At 51.7% G+C, this 27404-nt stretch overlaps 1 protein-coding gene across 5 annotated transcripts in view; it reads right to left on the bottom strand.

The window, feature by feature from the left end:
- ARRB1 (arrestin beta 1) overlaps positions 1-27404 on the bottom strand; it is a 77092-nt gene that overhangs the window by 42157 nt on the left and 7531 nt on the right. The window contains exon 1 of one of the 5 annotated variants that reach the window (XM_041729782.1): positions 23744-23841. The exons of 1 other annotated variant lie outside the window; for it this stretch is intronic. In XM_041729782.1, the coding sequence (XP_041585716.1) occupies positions 23744-23769 (26 nt within the window). In that variant the 5' untranslated portion in view covers positions 23770-23841. Of the gene's footprint in view, positions 1-23743; positions 23851-27404 lie in introns of those variants that run through there. 3 more of the 5 variants (XM_041729783.1, XM_041729784.1, XM_041729785.1) reach the window with 3 other exon arrangements.

The raw sequence follows: 27404 nt of genomic DNA on the forward strand, positions 1-27404 counted from the left end.
CAGCATTCCCCTCAGGCTAAAGTGGCAGGAGGTACAGGCGAGGAAGGACAGCAGGGGCCCTTCCCAGGTCCCACCAAGAGTGCCAGGGGCCATCCCTGAGCCTGGTCCAAGCGGCCTTCACAATCCTCTTCCCTACAGTGTGTGCCAGCTCCAGGGAGCTGCTATTAGTTAGCATCGATCCACAAAGTGCTTTGCAGACACTTTTTATGAGCTTAGCCTCACCCAGGGCCCTGGGGGCCGGGAGCAAGATGTGGAAGTGGAGCTGGGGGACCAGACCACTGGGCAGAGCAAGGGAGCAATGGAGCTCCAAGAGCAAGGCCCAAATAAGCCTCGGGCCAGCACCCAGTAAATGTTAGCTGCATACATGTTTGCTGAAAAACCACCTTAATCTGATAACTTAATCTGGGTATATTTTCTTACTAAGAATTATTATTATAAATTATGTTTATCATGTTTAATACAAGCCCAGCACTATTCTAAATACTATATTCATTCATTTAATCCTCACAAGAACCCTGTCAGGTGGATACTCTTCTTATTCCTACTCGACATAGGAAGAAACTTAGACACAGATAGGTTAAGTAACTTGCCAAAAGTCACAGAGCAAAAAAGAAGAAATAGAAGCAGCTCAAACAGCAGAAATAGAAGCAGCTCTTAATTTATCTGTTTGATAAATTAAGACATAAAAATATAATTAAAATGCTTCTGAATTTGAAAAGAATCACATGCTTTCAAAAGATACAATTTATTCTGTGTTCCAAACCAAATACATTCATTATTGGACATACTGTGGTACTGTCGGGATATAAGAGATTCTCTCAAAGAATAGTATTACAAATGTAAATCACAAACTTCTCAGTCATCTCAAAATACAGTTCTCTTTTTTAAAAAAATTTTATTTATTTATTTTGAGAGAGAGCATGCATGTGCATCAGGAGAGGGGAGAGGGAAAAGGAGAGAGAATCTCAAACAGACTCTCCACTGAGCACAGAGCCAATGCAGGGCTCGATCTCACAACAGGAAATGGATCTCAAGAGAGTCAGGTGCTTGGGGGACACCTGGGTGGCTCAGTGGTTGAGTATCTGTCTGCCTTTGGCTTAGGTTATGATCTCGAGGTTCTGGGATCAAGGTCCCACATCAGGCTACCTGCAGGGAGCCTGCTTCTCCCTCTGCCTATGTCTCTGCCTTTCTCTGTGTGTCTCTCATGAATAAACAAATAAAAAATTTTAAATAAAAGAGAGAGAGAGAGAGTCAGGTGCTTAAGGACTGAGCCACCCAGGTCCCCCTATAGTTCTCCTTCTTTTGAAACTTTTAACTGAGTAGTTTTATTAAAACTTAGAAAACAAGAAAAACCCACAATAGCAATTATTTTAACATTTATCATGTATTCGTATATGCTAGGGACTTTGCATATTTATCATGTTTAATCTTGAGGCCCACTTAAGGAAGAAAAGGCATTATTATTGTGCCCCTCACTCTGTCCCAGGGTGCCTATCTCATGTACCTTGGTGGTCATGGTGGTGGGATGACCCATGGGTGTCTGTCCCGCCCTGGATGGGAGCTGCTCTAAGGTGGAGGCTGTGCCTGGCACACAGAGAAGGCACATCACAAAAGGAGTTAAGGGCTTGGGGCCAGGCAGACCCATGGCTTCATTACTCCGCACTTCCACTGTTTGGAGTGTTAAATGAGGCCCTGGCATATAGTTAAGAGTTCTGTAGGTGGTGAAAATGCTAGCCACCACCACCACCAGCAGCAGCAGCAGCAGCACCAGCACAATAAACAAACTCACTGGGTGGTCTCGAGCAGGTTCCTGGCCATCTTGGCTTCAACTGGCTTGCCAGCTCTCAAAGGGGGTCACATTACTTTGATGGGTCTAGGCGGCTAAGAGGAGATAATGGGTATGAGGAGTTCCTAGGAGGCCTCAGACAAAGGTCTGTTATGAGAACAAGGCTGAATTATCAAGCATTTTTAAGAAATGCATTTCCATTACTTCCAAGAACACAGAAGCCTACACATGAGGTAGGCACAGCAAGGCCAGCCAAGAGCAGGTGTCCTCGGGGAGGCAGCAAGCAGGAGGGAGCACTAGGGGCATCTCCAAACCTCTCCCAAACCACACCCTGGGGCTTGGTAATCAACACCTCCATACCCACCCCAAACCCTCCACCTGTTCCTCATGCTGGTTCCCCTTCTCTGTCCAGGTAAGTGTAAGAAGCCTCCTGCCGGGAGGAACAGTGCTGGCCCCTTCTTTAGCCATCCATCTGTCTGGAGTAACAACTTCAGAACCTAGATGCTCATAAATCCAATTGAGTTGGTCATGGGGACCTGCTCGATTCTGAGGACAAAACTGCCATGTGGGGACCTTGCCCAGGCCACACCCCAGGAGGCCAGCTTCCCCAGCCTTTGCCATCCTGCCTCTATTTTACCACAACTCTGGGGACTTTGAGAAGCAAAGGGGTCTGGGGTGAATGCACTGCCCACATATGGTAGGGAGACAGACGCACAAACCAAAAACTATCCTGCAAAAGGCACTATGAGAGAGAGTTATAAAGATGGTGACAGTAACTCCAGGGAGGGAATGGCTTGGAAGTTACAGAGAACAGGTGACACGTGAGATGGGACTCAAAGGATGATGAAGAGTTTGCCAGGTCACTGAGGGGAAGAGAGAATATTAGAGTGATGTGCGTACGCATGGAATCACACATCCTTACATAGCAGAGTGTACGTTTCAAAATCATGACCTCATTGAACTCTCTCAAATCCCATAATAGTGTTATTACCTGCCCTTCCACTCCCCCTCACACACATGCAGTTAAGAAAAATAAGGTCCAGTGAAGACAGATGATGAGCCCAAGGGCAAATGGTGACCGACTTCTGGGGAGAGGGTTGGAGTGAAGGATGGACACCGGCTGAGATGGCCCTCTCCTCATGAAGGGGGTGGTATTCATACTCCTGTCGAGCAATGGCCCCTCATTCCCTGCCCCTGCTGGTCTGTGATACCCTCCTCCCATCCCCAACATACCAGCATCCTCCTCTGAGAGCCCAGGGCCCCTCAGCAGGGCGGCCAGCAGAGGGACAAAGCAGCTTTCTAGGAGGCCAAGGAAGTGCTGAGCTTCTGTGAGGCCCAGCTTGGAGGCCGTGCCCCACCCTCTCCCACTCCCCGTGAGCGTGAGTGCTGATAACCTCAACCTCACCCACTGCAAATCTCCTCTCTGCTCCTCTCCCCTGCTCCCACAGCTGCCGCGGCCTCTCCCTCTCCTCCCTCCACCCCTTGCCCTCCCCAGGGAGCAGTGAGCTCAGCCTTTCCCATCAGCCATCCCTGGGAATGATGGGAAATGCACAGCAGGCCAGGAACCGGCAGAGGCCTGCCCCAGAGAGGGAGGAGGAGGAGAAGACGGGGCTTTGGGCTTTTCCGAGGGCCACCGAGGGAGTCCTGGGGGTAGGGCTCCATTCTGCTGCCTCCGAAGAAGCCCAGGCTTAACTAAAGGCACAGCCTGCCTGTCCTTAGCACTTGGTCTAAATGAAGGTGGGATCCAACTGCTGGAGCTGGAATGGGCCTCTTTTTATGGATGGGGACACAGAGGCCCAGAGAGAGGAGGTAAAAGAAGTCTGTCTGGGGACTGACTGCCATGTCCTAGGCACTGTTTGAGCCTTTAGTATTTCTTCTCTCACCTAATCCTCACAACTACCGTGCAAGGTATGTGTGGCAAGCTGGTGAATGCCCCCCTCCCCCAACAAGATGCCTGCATCTGAATCCCTTGAACTCTGGATATGGTACCTTATGTGGTAAAAGGGACTTACCAGATAGGAGTTAGTTAAGGATCTCGAGGTGGGGAGATTCCCCTGCATTACCTGGGTGGACCTAGTGTCATCACAAAGATTCTTATTAAGAGGGAGGCAGGAGGGTAAGAAAGAGAAAAGGCAATGTCTTGCTGAGAGAGGCATCAAGAAGGAAATTTAGAAAATGCTATGCTGCTGGCTTTAAGATGGAGGATGGAACCAAGAGCCAAAGAATGTAGGCAGCTTCTAGAAGCTAGGAAAGGCAAAGGAATGAATTCTCTGCTAGAGCCTCCAGAAGGATGGCACCCCTACCCACCTGCTTTAAGACTTCTGACTCCTAGAACTGTAAGTTCTGAATAAATAGGTGCTATTTTAGGCCACCACATTTGTGGTCATTTGTTACAGAAGCAATAGGAGATGAATAAGGTGGGTATTCCCATTCCTGTTTGGCAGATTGAGGACACAGCCTCAAGGAAGGCACGTGACTACCTCGGGTCCTACATGCTCCCCTCCACACCACACTGGGCTTAGTGGGAATCTCCATGGGCTCTTAAGGCCAGGAGCCGGTTGGCCAGGGCTTCAAGGCTGGGGGAATGTCTGAGGAGGAGACAGGGGTCTGCCAACTGCAGGGCTGTCTGCAGTCCAAGGCTGCAGACACAGAAGGGTGGGATCTGGGGAGGACAGAGCTCTGCCTGCAAGGAATTATTGGCTGGGGCCTCCTGGAGCCAGTGACGGATTTCTACCCTGCCCCAAACTGTAAATCAGGGAGTCGCGTAACAAGGAGGAAGAGCCCTGGCCGTGCAGATGGGCTCAATGGGCCAAGGAATTTGCAGGATTAACCAAGATTAGATGAAATCTCCCCATTATCTCTCTTTGTTCTTGATAAAACCTGTGAGAGGAAAGCTCCTTATCCTTCCCATAGGACTGATGGGGAAATGAGGCCCTGAGGGTTAGTGACTGGCCCAAGGTCTCACAGCTAATAAGAAGAGGAATCTGGGTGTTCGTGACCATCAACATAAAGAAACCACGACAAGTGGCTATTGAATTCCGTATGCCTGACACTGTGTCTACTGCCGCTGGCATTTTCTTAGTCATTTTTTTTTTAAAGATTTTACTTATTTATTCATGAGAGACAAAGAGAGGCAGAGACATAGGCAGACGGAGAAGCAGGCTCCTCATGGGGAGTCCAATGTGGGACTCGATCCCAGGACCCCAGGATCATGCCCTGAGCCAAAGGCAGACGCTCAACCACTGAGCCACCCAGGCATCTGTTTCTTAATCATTCTTGATGCAGACTTTGAAGTCTCTCCTTGGCCTCACACCCCTTCATTGCCCCCCAGAAGTCCTTCACAATCTGGGCCCACCCACCCTCCTAATCTCCCCTCCCACCCCACTCCCCTGTCCCCCCACACCCTTCCACCACACTGACCTTGGTCGTTTCCCTGGAGACACCAAACTCTTTACAACTTTAGCCTCTCCCACAGAGTTCCCTTCTCACCAGCCCCAGGTCACAGGCACTCATGGTGGAAAAAACCATAAGGTCCTGGCCACACCTGTTCCTCCTTGTGGGTAAGAGAGAGGGAGCAAAACCAGAGGTCAGCCCTCTGTGGCAGGAGACCTGGCAGGCTGGGGCTGAGAGGCCCTGAGTGAGACGGTCATTTCCTACACAGTAAAGGAACAGTGGCATAGATGCGGGGAACAGGGTGTGGTGGGTTAACTTCTCAGGGGCATGGGCCCTCCCAGAAATGCAGACCCCAGGGCAGTGGGGCTGAGGGGGCCTCCAAGAATGTTAGGTTCCACCCCTCAGGGCGCACGTAGTGGCATGAAGCCCAGAGAAGGACAGGATTCACCCCTGGCCCCACACTGAGTCACTGTGGGAGGTTTTTTTTTTTTTTAAGATTTTATTTTATTATTTATTCATGAGAGACAGAGAGAGAGAGAGGCAGAGACACAGGCAGAGGGAGAAGCAGGCTCCATGCAGGGAGCCCGACGTGGGACTCGATCCCAGGTCTCCAGGATCAGGCCCCGGGCTGAAGGCGGTGCTAAACTGCTGAGCCACCAGGGCTTGCCCACTATGGGAGTTTGAGGTAATAGTTTGCGGTCTGCCACTCACTAGCCAGGGAATGATCGATCAGAACGGGTCGTTCTGATCCCCATCGATAAAATGGAAATAACGGTGCCTTTTTTGATGAATGCACGGAGAGGACTGGTGCAGTGAAGCCTGCGCTAAGTGAAAGCCGTTCTCACCCTTGAGCAAGCGGGGCCCTGGACTCAGGGCACTGGCTGGGGGAGCCCACTCCTCTCTGTGATGCAGCTGGTGGGTTTAATTTAACCCCCAGGCTGGACTCCGAGGTGGGGGACACCCAGACAGTCTGCAAAGCCATTGCTTCTGAGCCCCCCCAAACTGCTTGGTCCTTAATGGCAGCAGATCATCTCTAGTAAAGGGATTATCATCAGCCTTATTTTCCTTCCAGTTAAAGAAAGGACTCCCCCAAGGGAGCAAGCCTGGGATAGAGGAGCTCCTGATCAAAACCTGGGCCCCCCACCTCTACACGGGAGGGAGGAGGAATCCCCTTCCCACAGGTGGCACTGTGCTGAGTGTCTGTGTCATTACCTCACTTACACCTGGCCACAGCCACCTGGGGGAACCAGCAGGCCCATTCTGCTGAAGAGGAAGCTGAGGCTTGTTAAGGATAAATAATGAGCTGGCAAGGCCACGTTCCTATTGCTGCAGGAAGACTAGGACAAGGCTGCTCCTACGCTAAAGCCTTAGACCTGAGGCCGTTTTGAAAGGGAGGAAGCCAGAGCTGTGATGTGGCCCGAGGCCACCGCCTCCTGCCCTCCTGCAGCCCCTGCGACCCATCTCCTCCCTCCAGGCCCTCTTGCCTCACCTCAGCCTCCCCAGAGAATGGTTCATTGTAACTATGAACACAGCAGGTGGTAATGCTGTGGCCTCCATTCAGGGAAGGATGTCCACTCCCACACCAAGTTCACATCCACTTCATCTCAGATATTTGCTCACTGGGTACTTCCTCAGAAAGCCTTTGGTGACCATTCCCAACTAAGTCAGCTCCCCCCCTTAGGCATTCTCAGGGTACCCCTCACAGTGGGAACTCTTGCTGTCTCTCTGCTCCAGACTGAAAGCCCTATGAAGACAAGGATGGTGTCTGTTGGCTGCTCTGGCCACCCCGGACAAATGCCCAGTACTGGCACACAGCCTCAGGAGGCCACTCTACATTTGCCTGGTCCAGGCACTGTGCCAATGGCTGATCCCAAGCTTCACATTTAATCCTCATGATTACTAGGAGGTGGGGGTTCTCATCCTCCTGTCCAGATAAGCACATGAAACCAAGAGAGACAGTGACCTCCCTGAGGACACCCAGTTAACCTAGCACGTGGCTAGGACCAGCTACAGAATCTGTGCGTCCAATGCAAAATGAAAATGCGGGGCCCCTTGTTCAGATGTCAAGACAGTATCAGAAGAGCATTTGACCAATCAAGAGGTCCTCCTGAACCTGGGCCCCTATGTAACTGCAAGATTGCCCGCCCCTGAAGCCAGACCCCGGGGCACTCGTGTGTCCTGACTCTGGCCCAAACCCAGGCTCCTCTGAGAGGCCCTTGGGCATGGGTCTCCTATGGCAGTGGGTCTCATGCTGGAGCATCGGTCAGAATCACGTGGGAGGCTGGTTAAAACCCAGCTTGCTGGGCCCCAGCTCCAGAGTTCCCATTCAGTAGGTATAAGGTGGGCCTGGGAATGTGTATTTCCAACTGCTGCATTTCTAAAGGTGCTGCAGATACAGCGGCCCTGAGACGCTGAGAAGCACTGCCCAGAGGAAGGCATGTTTAGCAGGGGCATTCGGAATCCAGGGCCCTGCAGAAGGAAAGATGTAGGGCTGGGCTGTCGGCTCTGAGGATGCCCCATGTCCTTGCAACCAGACCGAGGCCTCCAGCAGAAAGGGCCAGCCCTGCTGAGAAGGAGTGTGGGGAAGGAAGAGGAGAAGCTGGGAGGAAAAAGGAAAACTACACAAATTACTTGAATTTCTATAACAACCTTGAGAGGCAGCCCGTGTTATCTCTGTCGTAGAGGAAACCTCTCGCACAGAAGTCAGTGATTTGCCCAGGGTCACAGCCAGGAAATTACGGAGACTGCAGCTGAACCTGGTTCTAACTTATGTGTTGTCACAAGCCTGCTTCATCCAACCTGACAAGTTCTAATCCCATGACCTGCTAGGCCCAGGGGAGCAGAGCTAGTGGCCTTGGGTTCACACAGTCCCAAGCCCGAGAAAGGCCTGGCAAGCCCCGAGGACCCTCCCCCTGCCTGCCTCCCAAACCCAGGCGTGCAGCACAGAGACCTGGGATCCAGCTGAGGGGGCTACATGCTGGCACCATTCCAGCAGGCCAGAGCACTCATCCTCAGATCAGAGGTTCTTCCCACATCCAGGTCCTTCTCTCCAGCCTCCCTTCTTTCCCCTTACTTGCATATACCCCAAGCCCCAGATCACACACCATCTGTTTCTTGTGCCTGGAATGCCTTTCCGACCCTGCCATCTCTTACCCATCCTTAAACACCATACATCACCTCCACTAGGAAGAGCCCCCCTCAGCACCTTATCCATTCTCACCCCTCTATCCTGCCACTCTCTGCTTTGTTGGCTGCTCCTCCAAAGTTCACTCTACAAATATTTAGAGTTATCTGCCCTGCCCTGAGGATACAAAGCCCAGGCTGAACTCCATCAACCCAGGGTGGAGGTCTGCTTCACCCTGTGAACCTCCCCACCAGGAGGGACAGACAGAGAAGGTGTCCATGCAGGTCCTCGGGGAACAATGGGACCTCAGCTGGGGATGTGAGAAGGTGGTTGGGGCTGGGGCGATAGTGCAAATTCTATGTTCCAGGCCACTGCCAAGCTGTAGGGAGCAGCTCCCCCACACACACGTTGTCCCCTCTGGAGTACAGATCCTTGGCAGAGCAGCACAAAACTCCTATGAAATGACCATAAGGCACGTTACGTGTCCCTGTGCCAAGGGGCTGCTATGCCATGGGCTCCGCAGAAAACCAAGACCCAGAGGGGGAGAGGGATTCCGGGACCAGGAAGCAGCCCTAGAATGGGCTTGCAGTCTCCTCTCCCAGGAGATGTGGGTTTTAAACAGTTGGGGAAGGAGAAGGCAATGTGCCTCTACCCTGAAGGATGTGCCCCATGGAACCCCGCGTCTGGAGACAGAAGGCACTGAGGGAAAGCCAGAGCCCACAGAAGCCCCAGGCAGGAGAGGACGGCTACTGAGGAGCAGGGAGGCTGGAGTGCGGCCAGGCTGGCAGAGGAAACATCTTGAGAGGCAAGAGGGAGGAAGGGAGGAGGAATGAGAAAGGAGGAAAGAGCCAGACACGCAAACACCTCCGCCTCCTCTTTCCAACCAAAACAGAATCCCCAGAAGACAGACCTGTGAGGAAGGAGACAGGGAAAGAAGCCGGGGCCTCAGAGGGGCGGTGGCTGGGCAGGCGCCCAGGGCTGGAGTCTCTGGAAGCTTCAGGGCCTGGGTAGCCCTGCTAGAGACTGGAGCTGGGGCAGCAGGGAGAGGAGGCCCCATCGATCACCAGGGCCTGCCCAGCTCTGTCTCCGCAGGGACCGGGGCTCGGGGAGGAAGGGGATACAGACTCCACCTGGTCTCTCCTACTGCTCCTTCAAGACCCACTCAGGTACCAGCTCTTCCCAAAGTCCCTGAACCAATCTCTGAGCTGGGCTTGGCTCCACACAGGATTTAACACAAATTCAGAAAACACTGTGCAGCAAAATCAACCTGATGCTAGAGTCAAGGCTTAGCCCTTAGAAAGCCCACAGGCCAGTGGGAAAGCCAAGGAGTTCAACGGATGGAGTGGGGACACCAAGGTGACTGCGGGCTCCCAGACAACCAGGACTGGCAGGCACTCTGGGACAGTCCACAAAGCCTTAATGGGGGCCTTTTCTTCTGGTAGGACACGATGCTGGGATTAGGAGTCAGGAGGAGCCGGGGCACTGAGGAAGGAGGAGGCATCATCTTTGTCCCCACCACCACTCCACACTCATACACTCATACTCTTACACAAACACACTCACACACACACACACACACACACACACACACACAGTGCTGCAGGCTGAGGGGGCTTCCAGGGATCTGGGTTCTGGTCCTGGCTTTGGGATTTATACCATTCCCTTGACTTTCCTGGGTCATTCCCTTCCCTCACCTGTATAATGGGAACTCTTCTATACCCTTTCCTCTCAGGAGAAGCACCAGGTTAAGGACAAGCCTCCATGTAAGTAAGAACTGATGCCTCTGCTATGATGTCAGCACATAGGAGAGTCCCACCCCATCCCTGTCCTGGCCAGTACCTTCTTTCCTCAGGCCTTCATTTCGTGACAGTGAGCTAGGGAGACAGAGGCTGTGGTCTGGAGCTTGCGGCCAAGCCTGGTGTCCAAGTGGGACAGTGGCCCCAAAGCAAATCCACTTCCTGTCCAGGGGCCCTTCCTCTCCTTCCTCTCTCCCTCCTGGAGGAAACACCCCTCCCCACACACATAAGTCCTCACCACTGTTTGAGAAGCTTTATTGCAATGACTTGTGTCTGTGCTTTCCCTCATCTGGCTGGCTCTAAGCTGTTAGAATTGAGAGACACGTCTCTCATTCACTTTTTTATCATAGTGAACCAGTCTGCCGTGGGTGAACCTTCCACTTGCTAGAGGACATCCGCCAAGTGATTCCCCTTCCTCAGTCTGTTTCCTCATCTAAAATGAGGGGAAGGGGACACTTGGGTGGCTCAGTGGTTGAGCGTCTGCCTTTCGCTCAGAGCATGATCCCAGGATCAAGTCCTGCACTGGGCTCCCTACAGGGAGCCTGCTTCTCCCTCTGCCTATATCTCTGCCTCTCTGTGTGTGTGTCTCTCATGAATAATTAAATTAAATCTTTTAAAAATAAAAAATAAATAAAATGAGGGAATGACAAGAGGGCCTACCCCATAAGGTTGTTTGGAGGATTAACTAAATGTAGTACCTAGCCCTTGGCAACACACATTAGCTCTTATTATTATTAATAATATTCTACAAATATGTATTGAATGCCTTGCCCATGTCAGACACTGTTGACTACCGGGGATGAATGGTGACTATTGGCAGATTTGGGCAATGGACCCTGTCTATACAAAGTTTCCCTTCTAGCAGGGAAGACAGCAGAGCTCCAAACTGCACAACACCAGGGGGTCCCATGGCACAGACCACAATGCCAACAGCACCCTCTGCAAGTATGCAACACAACAGCCCTGCAAGACAGACATCAAAGAAAGAGTGCACAACGACTCTTACATGAAGTGCTGTCAAATACAGTGCTCCAAGAGCACAGGATAGGTGGCTGACCAGCCTGAAAAATTGAGAAGGCTTCCCCAAGAAGTGAGATCTGAGCTAGGAGTTGAAGAAGCAGCAGTAATAACTCTGACAGGAGCGAAGAGTGGGCATGTTACATGGAGGCAAAATAAACAGAAGCTACAGTGGGAAAGTTCAGAAGCAGGAGCAAGTGGGCGAGGCCAGCAGGAGCAGGACAGCAGGGCCCGGTTACCAGGTGGCCTTGGTCAGCAGTCGGGATATTACCATCACCATGAAAAGACATTGGCAGGGTTTCAGCAGGGAACAGACACAAACAATGTAATTACATTTTAATATGCTCACTCTGGCTACTGGGTGGAGAACGGAAAGGTGGAAAGGCTTGAGTAGACACAGGGAGGCCAGTCAGGGGGCAGGATCAGTCATAAGGCTGCGTGGGTTCAAATCCCAGATCTACAGCTTATGAACTGGAGGCAAGATCACAAGAGTGTCTGCCTCCCTGGGTCACCATGAGGATGAGATAAGCAGCTTCATGTATGTAAAGACTTGGGAACAACCCCTGGCCCGTAGAGAGTGCTGTGTGTGTTCAGCTGGTATCATTCATTCCCGGGAGAAATGAAAGTGGCCCACATTAGAGAGGTAGCAACGAGAGAGAGTGAGACATGGTCAGACTCCAGAGGTAATATCAACAAGGTCCCATTGCAAGCACCCAGCTGCTCCAGCCCCTGTGCCAGCTGCAACCGCATAAGACACCCGAAGCCAGACATGCCCAGCTTAGCCCTTCCCACATCCTGACCCACAGAAACTGGGAGAGATAAAAAATGAAGGTTGTTTCCAGCTACTAAGTTATTGGCTGATTGTTTATGCAGCAAAAGAGAAATGCAACAACTCATAATAAGACTGACCTGGTGGGAACCTCCTCTCCTCCAGGGGCAAGAACCCACACCCTGCATGACAACAAAGATGTGCAGGGGAAAGGGAGCGGGGGCAGATGCAGAGCTTTGGACCCTTGCAACTTCCAGGACCTTGCCTTTAGAAAGTAATTGGATAGCTTCACAGCAAGTCATTTCAGCATTATTTATAATAGCAAAAAACTAGAAATAATGTCAATGTCAAATGAGGGGAGGGTTCAATAAACCGTGGGGCATTTGCATGAGGAACTCTGTGTCATTAATAGAGGTAGATTTATTAATGCAGGGAAAATGTTGGAGGCGGAATAAAAAGCATTAGTCCAAATGTCACACATAGTTTAAGCACAACTGTGTTTGAGTACACAGGCACAGGCACATGCACACATACATGTACGCACATATGGATACAAATAGGGCAAACATTAAAATATATATATATATATATATATATATATATATATTTAATGTTCTTCCAAAGCAATGAAATTACGGATTGTTATCTTCTCCTCGTCCAAATGTGAAAGTTTTGTGTTATTTATTTTTTCTTTAAGATTTTATATATTTATTTGAGAGACAGAAAGAGAGAGAGAGAGAGAGAAAGCACGAGCGGGGTGAGGGGCAGAGAGAGAGCAGACTCCCCATGGGGCCCAATGTAGGACTTGATCCCAGGACCCCAGGATCACGACCTGAGCTGAAGGCAGATGCTCAACCACTGAGCCACCCAGGTGCCCCAGTTTTATGTTTTTAAGAAAATGATTATTGAAAGATAAATATCAGTTCTTTTTAAATGTGTCCTCAGAACTCTGGTCACTCTGTCTCTAGGATGACACAACAGCTGAAGAAGGTTAGCCTGGTGAAGGGAAGGGTCCTTGCCTACTTTGCTCTGGGCTGGTGCCCAGGTGCTAGAATGGTGCCTGGTACATAGCAGGTGCTTATTAGCAAGTCCATGTTGAACAAGCAAATGAATACATGGCACTTATCAGACGGCACTGTATTCTGAGTGCCCAGCAACCTCTCTCACCAGCCCTCAGGCCGGCGGGAGCGGGGGGCGGGGGGCGGGGGACCTGGTCTGGCCCCACTCTGTGTCCACAGGGCTCAGCACAGCCCCTGGCACTGAGCAAAGGCCCCTGGATGGATGAAAGGCTGAGTAAGTGAGGATTCTACCAAAGAAAGCTTCCCTGACCAGAGCGAGCCAGGCCCTTGAAGGCTGGGGTCCATATGTATAGGAGTGTGGTGCCCATGTCTGCAAGACAGAAGAGGACATGTGAATATATCAGGGCTTTCTGAGAACCTGGAGATGCCTGGCCTCACTCTGGCTCTGCCTTCTTCCGGAGGCCTCCCGTTCAGCGGCAACTGCCTGTTTTATCCATTCCTCCCACCACCAGGGAGGAGTTCTGGAAGCCTGACTCAAGCTACTTAAGATGTAGCTTTGCTTTTACAAGAAGAGAGAAAATAAGCTCCTTCCTGGAATGACTTTTCTGCTCCTCTGCCCTGGGACAATCTCTGTGATGAGCATCTGGCAAGGAAGCCAGCAGGTGGAGACATAGCCCTGGGGGGAGGGAGGGCAGGTAGCTGGAGGTGAGCTGAGGGATCCAGGGGTTGGAAAGGGGGTACAACAGCTGAGCAAGACTTTGCTGGGGGTGAAGGGGAGTCACCATAGCCCGGTGATTGTGTGTGTACTCACTGTCACAGTGAGGGGATAGGGATGTGACATGACATGACATGCTAGAGGGACAGACTGGGGATGGCAGAGGGGAAAGGTGCCAACATGGAGAGCTTGACAGAGCAGGGACGGAAGCAGCTAGAATCAGACTTTCAGTCCACGAGACTCTGAGCCAAAATAACGGCTGGAAGGGTCGGGGAAGCCGGCAGCGGCTAGCCAAAAGGAAGCCAAGGCTTGCAGGCTGGAGCTCAGGAGGGACCCCTGATTCCCACTCCAACATCTTGGTTGTCCAGAATGCCAGCCCCCAAAAAAGACTGTCCAGTTTTTATAAATTAAATCTCAACAGATGTGACACCTCAGGCCCATCCCAAACACAGGCCCAGAGGTCTGGAGGTTAAAAAACACTGAGAACTCCAGAGCATGGCCAGCCTGATCTCTCCCATGACAAGCAGGGGAAACTAAGGCCCAGGGACTTGCTAACATTCCAAAAAGCCCAAGGCACCAGCTCCCAAGACCTGGGTGTTTTCAAAAGCCATGAAAGAGGCCTGCCAGGTCCTAGGGGAAACAGTGCCTGCTCAGGCAGCTCTGAGAAGCAGGAGGTGATGCACGATTTTCATTAACAGCTGGAGCTACAGGCACAGCCCAGGGAGGAGGTAGTGTGGGGGCTTGACTCCTGCACCGAGATGTAAGGGCACCCCTGAGAACAGGCCCTGGGTCCTCAGAGCACAGCCTGGGCCTGGAGCTCAGTAAGTGAGCAAATAAATAAAAATGTGAATGAGAAAAAAAAAAGTGAATGAGCAATCATAACAACAGCTAACACATAGTACTTATTTTATGCCAAGTGGCATTCTCAGCACTTTACAAATATTAACTAATTTAATCCTCAGGAAAATTATATAATTTCCACAATAAAAGATTAAGATTCTCATAATAAAATACTTCATAATTCCCATCTCACAGATGAGAAAATAGAAACAGAAGGTTTAAATAACCTGCCCAAGACCACATCACTTGGAATCCTCTTAGTCTTAGTCTAGAACCCTTGGTCCTAACCATTCAGCGAAACTGCCTCCCATCTGATACCCGCACCTATCAATGCTGTTCAATCCCACACCATCTTCCTCTAGGAACCTCACCCAACACCCATGTCTTACCTCCAGTATCCCCTCTTAACAGATGCAGGATTTTTTTTTTTTTTTACAATTAAAAAAATAATGTATTGAGGTGAAATTCACATAACATAAAACTTAACCATTTCAAAGTGAACAATTAGTGGCTGGAGCTCTAGTACATTCAAGATGTGCAAAACAAAACAAAACAAAAAAACCCACTACCTCCTCCATTTCTAAAACATTTCCACAGGTCCAAAGTAAAATGCTTCACCCATAGATAGTTTCTTCTCCCCATCCGCCCCTTCTCTCAGCCCCTGGCAGCTACCAATGTTGGCTTTCTGTGTCTACCGATGGATCTATTCTGGACATTTCATATAAAGGGAATCCTATAATATTTGACCTATGTGATTGGCTTCCTTCACTTAGAACAATGTTTTCTTTTCTTTTCTTTTTTCTTTAAGATTTTATTTATTCATTCATGAGAGACACAGAGAGAAAGGCAGAGGCTCCATGTGGGGAGCCTGATGCAGGACTTGATCCCAGGACCCTGGGATCAGGCCCTGAGCTAAAGGTAGATGTTCAACCACTGAGTCACCCAGGCGCCCCTAGAGCAATGTTTTCAAGGCTTGTCCCTGTCACAGCATGCACCAGTGTGCCATCCCTTGTTACAACTCAATACTTTTCCATGGTTTGGAGAGACCACAATCCGTTTAGCCATTTATCACTGATGTACATTTGGACCATATGCTTCCACTTTCTGCCGCCTTTTGATCCTTACCATGACCCTGGGAATGAGGACTATTGTCCTGTCTCCTTTCTGGAAACAACACTGACATTCATCTGTAGTAGAGTGGAGACTTGGAGCGGAGCCCCCCACCTGCCAAATTAGAGTGTCCTTCCCTAGAGTATCCTTGTATCCCACCAGCCATTCACTCACCCTGCAAGTCACACCTTTCCTGCACGTCAGTTACCACATGCCAGGCTCTGAGCCACGTACGGACAACACAGAGTGGATGGTTCAGGCGAGGCCCCAGGGTCCTCCAGGGCCTAAAGCTGCAGAGATGCGCTCCTGCCCACGCCAAAAGTTCCAAGATCCAGGCACACTATGTCCAAAAGGAGTATGGGGCAGGAGGATCCTGCTTATTTTCCTCCTTGAGTCTTAGCTTTCCTTCCGGCATCGAGGGAAGATGGCCCCTAGCAGAAGGCTCTAGAGAGCTACACAGCAAGAATGCTGAGCAGAGCAGGAATTGCTGAGCTGGAAAGGCCTCCAGAAAACACAGGACTCACAGCCATGGAGTGGGAAGGGGCACGGTATCAGGACAGTCATGAGGGTTTCCCCTGCCAATCTGTCATTTCACCCCTAAGACATAAATGCACTAGAAAAAGCCCTTTGCCAGGAACGCCCACTATGCCTTCCTGCTGTGCAACTTTGAGTTAAACCTTCTCTGAACCTTCTCTGACCAAAAATAGGGGCTTGGGACTCTAGAATTCTAGACTCCAGGTTGGGAGGAGTGCGCTGACTTCAGAGAGTCCTTCCTTTTGGTTTTCTTGGTTTGGGGTTTTTTGAGAGAGAGAAAGAGGTGGAGGGAGGAACAGAGGGAGAGGAAAAGAAAGATTAAGCAGGCTCCATGCCCATCACAGAATGGGATATGGGGCTCAATCTCATGACCCTGAGATCCCGACCTGAGCCAAAATCAAGAGTCAGATGCTTCACTGACTAAGCACCCCAAGGACACTTCCTTTTGAAGACTCACTCCCCTTCAGGCCTCCTCTCTGTGTAAGACGGTGTGGCTCTGAGCACTAGAGACCCATAGAGGCCATCTCCTTCCTACCCCTTAAGAAACCACCTCTGCCACACATTTGCCTGTTAATGGGACCACCCTTGGGAGTTCCTGGCATTCAATGTGGAGGCAATCAGTCTGGGTCGGCACTAATAGTCAGCACCGCCTCCTCTGGCTCTCTTCACCCAGGACACGGGCCCAAAAAATATGTGGTGAATGAACGAGTGAGCGAACGAGTAAACAATCCCTCGGTGATTTCCCAACTTCTAGCCTCTCTTTTCTAGCCTATTTTTTCCACATAGCTGCCACTGGAACCTTCAGCTCCTGCCTTCCCCTGCAAGCTGTGTGGCTTTAAGTAGACTGCTTAATTTAGCTCAGCCTCGATTTCCCCATTTGCTAAACAGGGGCTCTACCTGGGGGATGCATGAGGGAGATGAAAAGAGAAAGCACAGGCCCAGCACCTCAAAGGGCTAAGGAGTCCTCCAGGAAAAGCAGTTGAAGGAAAGCTATTGCTCTTTGGCACAGCACCCCATCCCACGCCTCTCGACCCTGATCCTCTGATCCCTCTCCGTTCCAAAGGCTGGAGGAAAGAGCCTAGCCCCTGGGCTGGCCCCTGGCTGGATGTAAATGTTTATGCCAAGCCCAGCCTCCCAGGGACAAGTTATTTGCTCTGCTTGTAATTAATTGCAGTAGGCCCGTCTGGGTAATAAACTCTGCTGGGGAAACATAAACAGTTTGCACAGAGCTCCAAATCCATTGTGAGGTCAGCAGAGAGTGTCTGCAGGAATGGAATGTTCTCCCCCTCGGAGGAAGACCCTTGAAGACCATTTGAAAAAAAGCAGCTGATATTATGGGGTGCTTACCTTATTTGAGGCACAGTTGAGCCCTTGCATACCTGGTATCACTATGCTCCCCATTTTAAAGAGAATGAGGCTGAAGCTGAACAAGGCTAGGCTGGGAGGGACAGCAAGCCTGACTTCAGGAAAGTGGGGGGGGGGGGCAGCCATTCATTCAACAAAAATGTATGAGTACCCCCTGTGCCGGGTACTGGGACCAGAGAAAAGAAAAGAAAGTCACTGGCACAGAGGGTGACAGCAAGCTACAAGTGGCCATTCAAGCTCTGCAGGGCATAGAGCACCCAGTAGGCCTCTGGCGGGAGTGCAAAGTAGGTGTGCAGTGAGTGAGTTTCTGGCTGAGATTTACTGCTCTTTTCTTTGAGCCAGTGCAGCCTCTTGCCAACCAGTTCAAGGCGTCTTGAAGACACTGTGCCAGGGCTGGGGGTATAATGACCGATGAACAAAACATAACCTTTGCCCCCAGGGAGCTCAGTCCAACTGTAGGTATGCACATGTGGGTAAAGGAGTAGAATGCAAGACAGCTTGATGAGGGATATGGGGGAGGAGAGAGGGATAACCAGCATTTACTGAGCACCTACTGTGTGCCAGACCCTGTGCTAAGCCCTACGATATCTCATTTAGGCCTTACTACAACTCTGGCAGTGGGGAAAGAATATTATCACCTCCATTTTATTTATTTATTTATTAAAGATTTTATTTATTTGTTCATGAGGGACACAGAGAGAGAGAGGCAGAGACATAGGCAGAGGGAGAAGCAGGCTCCATGCAGGCAGACCAATGCATAACCAAATCCTAGGACCCTGGGATCACGAGACAGATGCTCAACCACTGAGCCACCTAGGTGCCCGTCCCCATTTTAAAGACAGGAAAACAGAGGTTCAGCAAGATTACCTGTCTCAAGGTCACAGACATAAGCAGTAGTAGTGGAATGTGAACCCTGGCCTTACACCAAAGCTTATACTCTTTCCTCCTAGCCCCCACCCCACTACCCTCCCCCCCCTCCCTGTAGGGGGCACTGAAAGTGGGAAGGACCTGAGGACCATTAAGCAACCTTCACCTTTCCCCAGCTCTGTGCAAGGCAGGATGTGGGAAGCAGCGCGCCCTGCCGGCCTGGTTTCCCTTCTAAGCTGGAAAGGTCAGCTTGCCTGCCAGGGCTTCGGTCTCTCAAACAAAAACCGGTCAGGCTTGTTACCTCCCTGCCCCCCAGGAGCAGGAAAGGTCAGTCCAGATTTCCACTCTGCCCTCCCCCACGAAAGGGCCACTCTGTTTACAACAGCCCCTTCCCAGGGAACTGTACTGGACAGCTGATAAACACGTTTCACCCTCTCAGGTCCTCTGACCACCAGCCCCCCACCCCAGCCGTCTGGATCCCAGCACCCAGCACCAGGTACAGCACAGTGTAGGTGAATTTGACAGACGGCAGACTGGCTCCACTCCCACGGAAGGGGCACTGCCCACACACTCCCCCAACCCCCCAACCATCCCACCCCACCCCTGCCCATCTCCATCCAGGTTCCATCCACATTTACTGAACCTGGGACCTTACCAGGCAGTTTCACCTGTGGTCCATTATTTAAACATTTCCACAGCCTTTTCAGGTAGGTATTACGTCCATGTCACAGATGAGCAAGACCGAGGGCAGGACTATTCCAGTCTCTTGCTTAACACAGCAAGTAAGATCCACAGCTGGGCCTAGCCCGAACCAGCTCCCTCAGATGCCTTTCAAGTCCTGGCTCAGCAGGAGGGCTGCAAGTGTTGACCAGGTCCACACAGGTGGGATGAGACCTCCCTGAGCACATGTAGGGATAAAGCACCAACATCCTGGCACAGAGGACCACCTGGCCTGAGCAGGGGCAGATCCACACTCCAATGAGTTCATATTGTTTGGAAGCCCTCTTTAAAAAAAAAAAAAAAAGTACAAAAATATCTTCCTTTTGCACCTTTCACAAAGCCTCTGAGCACGTGGACCCGGCCTAGGTCTTGGAAGGGGCCCTGGAGCACAAGGGGCCTGAAGCTGAAGGTACAGCAGCCTCGTGGTGAATCCGCCTCTGGGCTGGAGGAAGGGCCCAGAGGCGATCCGATCACCACCCGCCTTCACAAAGGCCCTGCCTCCAGCCCAACAGACAGAGGAGGCTCCGGAGGACTTTCCTTCTTCTTGTCACACGTCCTGCTGCTACTAAGCCCTTCCCACAACTGGACCAAGTCCTTCTGTCTGTCTCCCTCTTGCCATGGTTGCAGAAGAGCAGAGCCCATCTGAGCGCAGGGCCGGCCCACAGAGTATGTATGCTCACATGGACAGCAGCGCTGGATTTCTTTGTGATCTTGGAGCACATCCCCAGGAGTATCTTCTATGCCTGGGTGGGCAGGGTCAGCCCCACCTGTGCCTGGAACCCTGGGCCAACAGGAACACCCCCACCAAGAGCCCCATCCCCAGATATCTAAAGGAGATGACACTATTTCCCAAGTGTTCCCACATCCCACATCCCATCTGGTCCACACATCAGCCCTGGATGATACACAGAGCCAGTTTTTTGTTTCCATTTATAGAAAGGGACAACAAATGACACTCATCGTGTGCCTACTCTGGGCTAGACATGCCAAGGGACCTTCACAAGTGACATCTCACAGACATCTGGCAGAAAGGGCTGGATTTCCCAGGGGACAGGTGGGAAGCTGAGGCCTAGCTTGGGCTCTGGGAATGGGGCTGAAGCCCTGCTCTCCCACCTCCCAGCCCAGACCTCTCTGCCCAGTCTCTTCACGGTCTGGAGTGGAGAGCTCAGAAGGCAGACATGCTGGAACACCGTACACTGTGTGAGGAACAAGAGGAGCAGCTGGTGGCTTCTGACAGGCCTTCCTAGAAGAAGTGGATCAGAGGCTGCCTTCTCCTCTCAGGATGTGTCAGAGAAAGGGTGCACAGGCCTTGGAAGCCTGAAACCTGCTTGAAAGCAACAGCCTCACAGACTCAGGGCCTGAATTTGCCCACATGCTGCCAAGCAGGAAAGGGCCTCACGCCCACCTCCCACCTTCCACTTGCTCGGCCTTCCAGGCCCTTCACAAGACCACCCCTCACCCGGCAAACCAGCTGCCTGGTGCCTGCTCTTGCTTGCCCAAGTCCTACCTCTGTCCTTCCCTCATGATTCATTCACTCATACATCCATTCTACAAACCCTTATGGAGAATGTAGTGTGGGTGACCAACTGTCCCCATCCACCCACAACAAAGGAGTTCCCTAAGATGGACTGAGACAGTCCCAGGAAAACTGGGATAATTGATCCCACTGATGTACTGTGTGCCTGGCCCTGTGCTGTCACTGAGGACACACTGGACAGACATGGTGGTGCCCTCAGGGAGCTTCCAGTTGGAGAGTGGCTCTCACTCAAAGAGGAACTACCATCAAAGGCACCTGCTCAGCACCTCCCACACATTATCAACTGCAATCCTGGGAGGAGGGTATTATCATCTCCATGGTATAACTAAGAGCTCGGAGAAGTGACTTGAGCTGCTCAGAGTGGCAGAGCTAACAGTGACATGCCAAGAACTGGACTCAGATCCAGTAAGACCGATAAAGGAAAGGGCGGGTTCCAACATGAACTTTAAGAAGACAGAAAAATATAGATGTCTTATTTTTAATTCATTTTGTAGCCCCCAGCATTGGCCTGGGTAGAGGTTCAGAAACTGTGTGGAAGGAACAGAGTGGAGGGAGGAAGGAGGGGGAGGAGGAGGGAGGGGATGGGGGGGGGATAAAGGAGACTGGGAAAGGAGGCGGGGATGAAGGGAAGGGGAGGGACTACCACGAGGGAGGGAGGAGAGAGAGGGAGGGAGGGAGGAGGGAGGGAGGCACGTGCCTGATTTAATCACCTCCAGGCTAGGAAATCCCAACCCCCAATTCACAATACCAACATTTCCCTTTTCACAGGCCGTGTCAGCTGTTTTCAGCACCAGCACCAGCACCAGGAAGGAAGTGAGAAGAGGGAAAGAGTGCTTCTCCTTTGGGTCAGCAGCGCAGTGTTCACTTCCTCCAGGGAATCTTCCCTGACTCACACCCCCACCCAATCCTGGGCTCTGTTTGAGTACAACAGCCATGTATGTCAAAAGTATGTATGCGTGTGTGTGTGCACGTGCATGTGGGGCTTGTACACTTGCTCCAAGTCACTTCTGCAAACCCAGACGTCACCTGGCTAGGCCAGCCCTATCAGGAGCTGGGGGTCCAAAAGGTACCAGACACAAGTCTGCCCTCCAGCACAGGAAACTGCCCTAGAATGTAATGCGCCATCACAGAAGCCTGCACAGTGCAAGGGAGCGTGCAGGAGGGCACTGACTGCCCAGGCAGGGAGCCCCCAATCAACGGAAGGGGCCACGCCTAAGCATGCTACAGCAGGTGCTTAGTACAACAGATCAGCTGAACCAACCGTGCTGAGGTTAGGTTCTACCTTCAAACATAAGGGAGATGCCACCAGTCGGAGGAAGAAGGCATTTCAGACAAAGAGGCTGGCTTGAACAAAGGCACAGTGGGAGAAAGGATGAAGACCGTGGAGGAATACCCAAAAGTCAGTACAGCCAGGGTGTTGGCTGTGTGGTGGGGAGAGCTGGGAAAGAAGTTTGCCATAGACGGTGGAGGGCCTCCAAAGCCCCTGGAGAATGTGGACTGCCCTACACGAAATGGGAGCAACTGGCCAGTATTTAAACCAGAGGAGAAAAACAGAGTCAGATGCGGATTTCAGAGTAAGAGAGTGGTTTGGGAGGTGTCTAGCCTGAGCAAAGGGAACAGCAGCCAGCAGATGACTGTAACAGTCCAGAGGGGGCTTGGCCTGAGCCAGTGGCAGTGGATTGGGGAGAAGAAATGCACTCTGGTGATAGGGACCAAATCCATCACCATCAGGCTGGCTGCCCCCGGAAGGTTAGGGATTTAGGAGCATGACATACCCCTGCCCCCAAACACTCCAACAAAAGCTGGGGCTGGAGGGAGCCAGGTTGCTATGTGGCCTGGGACAGGACTAGATCTGGGACTGGGGGTCATGGTTCTTTGGTTGAAAGTTCTTCCTACCAAAAAACACTTCACTTTTTTTTTCCTGGCAAAATTGGCTGCAAAAGAGTGAATATCCGAGATGACCAGACTATCTCAAGTATGCATGCAGAGTCCTTGCTGCTGCAGTCAGCCCTCTAAATGAGAAATGAATATGTGCATATTAACCACTCCATTATGCCATGTGATCATCTTTGTCATTTATAGGATATTAAAAAAATCTCTTGCAAAGAAAAAGTTCTCCTTACGGAGTTTAAAAATGCTTCCAGGTTTCTTCTACTGCCCTGGGGCTATAAAGCCCCATAATACAATCATCCTGTTAATGTGCTGAGTGCTTTCATTAGCACAGATACAACAGAGAAAGAACGGAAACTTTATGCCCAGAGGCTGAAAAACCCCACACACGCAGAGCTACTGGTAGAGGAAAGGTGAGAACCCCAGTCCACTGCTCTTCTCCACCATGCTGGCACGTAGCCCCTGGCCTCCCTATGTGTTCCCAGAGATGGCCCCCAGAGCTGCAGTGTCCCTACCTCCACTGCCACCTCACAGCCCCAAAGCTTACAGCTGTTTCTCACAAGACATAGTTTCCTATTCCATGCCCATTGCTCATCCTCCTCCACTGGAGGAAAGCCTTTGCTCTGGTGGTCCTCTACCAGAAGTGACCTTGGACAGACCCTCAAACCTTCTTGTTTCCAATGGTGGGTTTGCTGGACCTGGTGTCTTCTCATGTATCTGTCCCATTTCTCCTGTCCAGGCCCAAGCATTCACTGTGATGCCATGTGGCAGAGCTTTGACTCTCACCCTAAATTTTGTGTCCTCAGTTTGCAGCCCTGCCTGGGTGGCTCAGTCATTTTAGCATCTGCCTTTGGCTCGGGTCATGATCTCAGGGTCCTGGGATCAAGCCCTATGTTGTTGGAGCTCCCTGCTCAGAAGGGAGTCGGCTTATGTCCCTCTCCCCCTCTGCTTGTGCGCCCTCTCTCTCTCTTTCTCTCTCTCTCCCAAATGAATAAAATCTTTTTATTTTATTTTATTTATTTATTCATGAGAGACATTCAGAGGTAGAGATACAGGCAGAGGGAGAAGCAGGCTCCCCGCAAGGAGACTGATGTGGGACTCGATCCTGAGTCAAAGGCAGACAGACACTCAACCACTGAACCACTCAGGCGACCCCCAAATGAATAAAATCTTAAAAAATTTTTGTTGTTGTTTAAAAACAGTCTGCAGCTGCAGCATACTCCTAAGTGACGACAGATGAAATGAGTGTCTGACACTGTACCTGGTACACAGGACATCCTCAAGCATCTGATGAAGTGGGACTCCTGGGTGGCTCAGTGGTTGAGCCTCCAGCTCTGGGTGTGATCCGGGGTCCTGGGATCCAGTCCCGTATCGAGCTCCCCCCTGGGGAGACTGCTTCTCCCTCTGTCTCTTTCTCTCTCTGTGTCTCTCATGAATAAAATAAATTTTAAAAAAAAATTTTTTTTTAACGGATCTGATGAAGGAAGTCAGTCCTGGCTGAAAACATCTGTCACACATAGCACCAACACAAGCTTCACCTTTGGCTCACTTCGAACTCAGCATGCAAAGCCTGCTCCAGCACCCGCCATCCCTTCTGAGGAGTTGCCTTTGACTCTTAGCCACTGGTCTTACTCTGCTCCCAGGAGAAAATAATCCACATTACCCACTTCTAGTACGTGGCAGTGATCTATTCCCAAAAGACAGGGCAGCACAAGGGCTGAGACTCACAGGTTTCCTCTTCGTGCCTCAGGGGCCCAGCCTAGGGCCTGCGATGTGGCAGGTACACAAGAAGTGTCTGTTCCCAGGTACCTTCTTCAGAGGACCAGGGTGGAGTACAGAAAGGGTACAAGCCAACCCTGTAAGCACCCAGCCCAGAGGAACCCCTGTGGTGTTCTCTGCCAGAAAGTTCCTACCACCCCAGCACTGGAGGGCTAGGCCTATGAGAAAGGGTCTCAGGTGGCAGACGGGCAGAGCTGCTCGCGAAATCAGCTTCCCACGAGGTGAGATAGGCAGCTGGGATGGGCCAGGCAGTCTGGGGACATGTGCTGAGCAGAGGTCCGGGCCTGGCACTGCAAGTACTTGAGAAATGTTTGTGGAACAGAGTAGAACAAACTGAAAAATGCTGGCTATTTGTTCCTCTGGCTGCAAAGAGGCCAGGTCCCCTCTGGGGGCATTTCGCAGGCAAATTATCTCAGGACACAGCCTGTTTCCTCTAATGAGGGCTTCTCCCCTCTGCGGCTGGGCTCCCAGGAGTGTGGGAAGGGGGGCCGTGCACAGAGCCAGCATCAGCGGCCGCACTCCAGTGGCACATACTGTTCTCCCTGCCACGGTGTGGGCGTCAAGTACCACCACCCCGGGCAGGGGGCTGGTCACATTGACCTCTCAGGCCCAGGAATCCTGAGCAGAGCAACTCTGGCCTCCTCCTGGGCCCCTCTGGGGAGGAAGAGAAAGAAGCCGAGAGTTGGGCTGTTATGTAACCAGCTTCCTTGGAGTCGAGGCCCTGGCATGTCACAGCCCAGCACTGCAGGGAGAGGCCGGGGGAGGGAGAGGCGGCTTTCTTCCCTCCTTTGCTGCCTCTCCTCCAGACCTCGGGCAGGCCTCAGAGGCAGGAGGCAGGGGCGGCTTCCCCAGCGCCTCAGCTCCCAGCAGACACTCCCGCTAGGGGTTGGGAACCAGGAAGGGCTCGGAGTGTGTGACACAGTGGCCTGCTGGCTTCCCGGGCAGAAATCTGGCTCTGCACTCCACAGCTGCACCTGGGGGTGTGGGCTAAGGGAGGGAGGCCTGGGGCCCCCCACAAGGCTCACCCCGGCCCCTGGCTTCTGGCCCCCCCCCCAAATTCTCCCCACTTCCTCTTAGACAATCTGCTGCGGGGGAGAGGCCAGAAGGCTGGGGGCTCAGGCTGCCCTGGCAGCACACTGCCCAGCCCCTCCCTGGCCCTGCATAATCTCACTTCCCTTTCCTGCCATCATCTGAACTTCTTCTCTGGCCCAGTGCAAACCCCCACCCCCGCATACTCAACTGTGTGCACAGCCCCTGGGACAGGACAGGAGGGAGGGGATGAGGGAAGCAGGGCAGCAGAGAGAAGAGCTGAGATCTGCTCCTGGTCTTGAATGACAGCGAGGGCTTCATCAAATCCTTACCCTCTGGGCCATATTATTATACCTACCGCACAAATGAGAAACCTGACACCCAGAGAGCCTAAGACCCTTCCCAAGGTCATGCAGCTGATGTGCAATATTTCTGGACAGCAAAGCTGCCCGAGGCTGTGTGACTCTTCCAGACTTCGTGGCTCTACCTTTGGGGTGTTACTATCAGGAGACATTGTACAGCTCTCACCAGTCATCACTGAGGATGCTAGTTTGGGAGCCACGGATGGCCATGAAGACAGGGACAAGGCATGACAAAGGCCAAGAGCTTACTTGCTGCCACCCATAGTCTTCCCTTCTGATTAAACTATAGGCACTTGATCTCAGGCTGGATCATACCCATACATGGCCTGCCCCTTCTGGAAGACAGGGATGCTAGTGGCCAACCTATCCTGCACAGAGCACAGCCTGCTGTCTCTGCCCTCTTCCCTTCTTGCTGTGGAACTGGGAAGGAAAGGTCTTGGGGACCTCCTAGGCCAAAGCCCTTTCCCCTTCCTTCTTGACACATGGTAAAATGGAGGCCCAAAGAAGAAAAGTACCTTGGCCATGGTATCAGAGGGACAGTGAAGAACTGGGGTCCCTGGATCCCAGGTCAGAGCCCCTGCCCTTGATTTATCTCACATAGGTGCTGTCCCGGATAACACTCTCTCTCAATTGTAGGTCTATCTGTCTCTCTCCCTGCTCCCCACCTCCTGCTTTCTTTTCCCAGGTCTGCTTACAGGCCCCATGCCTGAAGCCTCCTTCACAGCACCGCTCATCATTTCACACTCTTCTGAGCCCCACTACCCCCACCCTCTTCCTTCCACTCCTCGGGGCCAACGAGCAATTCTTGGTTTAATTAGCTGATCATGACCGTAGCCTGGTGGATCCAGTGCCCAGAACCCTGTCCCCAGTAATTAGGTGGGTTCTGAGTATTTGCCCAGTGGGAAGCCAATGGGAAGATCTCTCCAGCTGCATAAAGAGCTCCTTGATCACCCATGGGTCATTAGAAGCCCCTCCTCAGGCCAGGTCAAACCACACTGGATATACTGTAGCCAGACCCAGATGTCCATTCTACAGAGAGTCTCCGTACTTGCCCATGCCACAGTCCAGACCCAGGAAGGTTCAGGAAATGTCTGAGGATGGGGATGACGAATAGAACCCACACTCTGGGGGCCAGGAAGGGATGGCTCCATGGCTGGAGCGCTAATGGAAGAAGTAGGATTTGGACAAGCAGCGAGAAGCAAGGATGGCATCTAAACATGGGGAGCAGCACAAGAAAAAAGTAAGAAGGCTGGAATGAGCCACCAATTTCCATGCCAGATAGCTCTGCTTATCAGAAAACACATTCTCAGGACACCTGGGCAGCTCAGTGGTTGAGCATCAGGACATCAGAGCTGGCTCTGGTTTGATCCTGGGGTCCTGGGATTGAGTCCTGCATCAGGCTCCCCACAGGGAGCCTGCTTATCCCTCTGCCTGTGTCTCTGCCTCTCTCTCTCTCTCTCTGTCTCTCATGAATAAATAAATAAAATCTTTAAAAAAAAATTCTCCTAGCAAGGTAAAGCCACTCATCCTATGACCTCAGCTCTTTGGGTCACACACACAAAATCACTTTTAGATATTTCAAAATCAGCAAAGATGTCCCATTGTCCTCACCAACCACACTGCACCGCCCCCCCCCCCCCCCAAGTATATCTTTTCCCAGTGAAACACCTACAGCCAGCCTCCTTCACTGAACAAATATTATGGAGTTCGGTGCCATGCCAGGTCTGCACAGGTACAGGGACAAGAGACTCA

This window comes from Vulpes lagopus, chromosome 15 (genome assembly GCF_018345385.1).
Source record: "Vulpes lagopus strain Blue_001 chromosome 15, ASM1834538v1, whole genome shotgun sequence".
Classification (NCBI taxonomy): Eukaryota; Metazoa; Chordata; class Mammalia; order Carnivora; family Canidae; genus Vulpes; species Vulpes lagopus.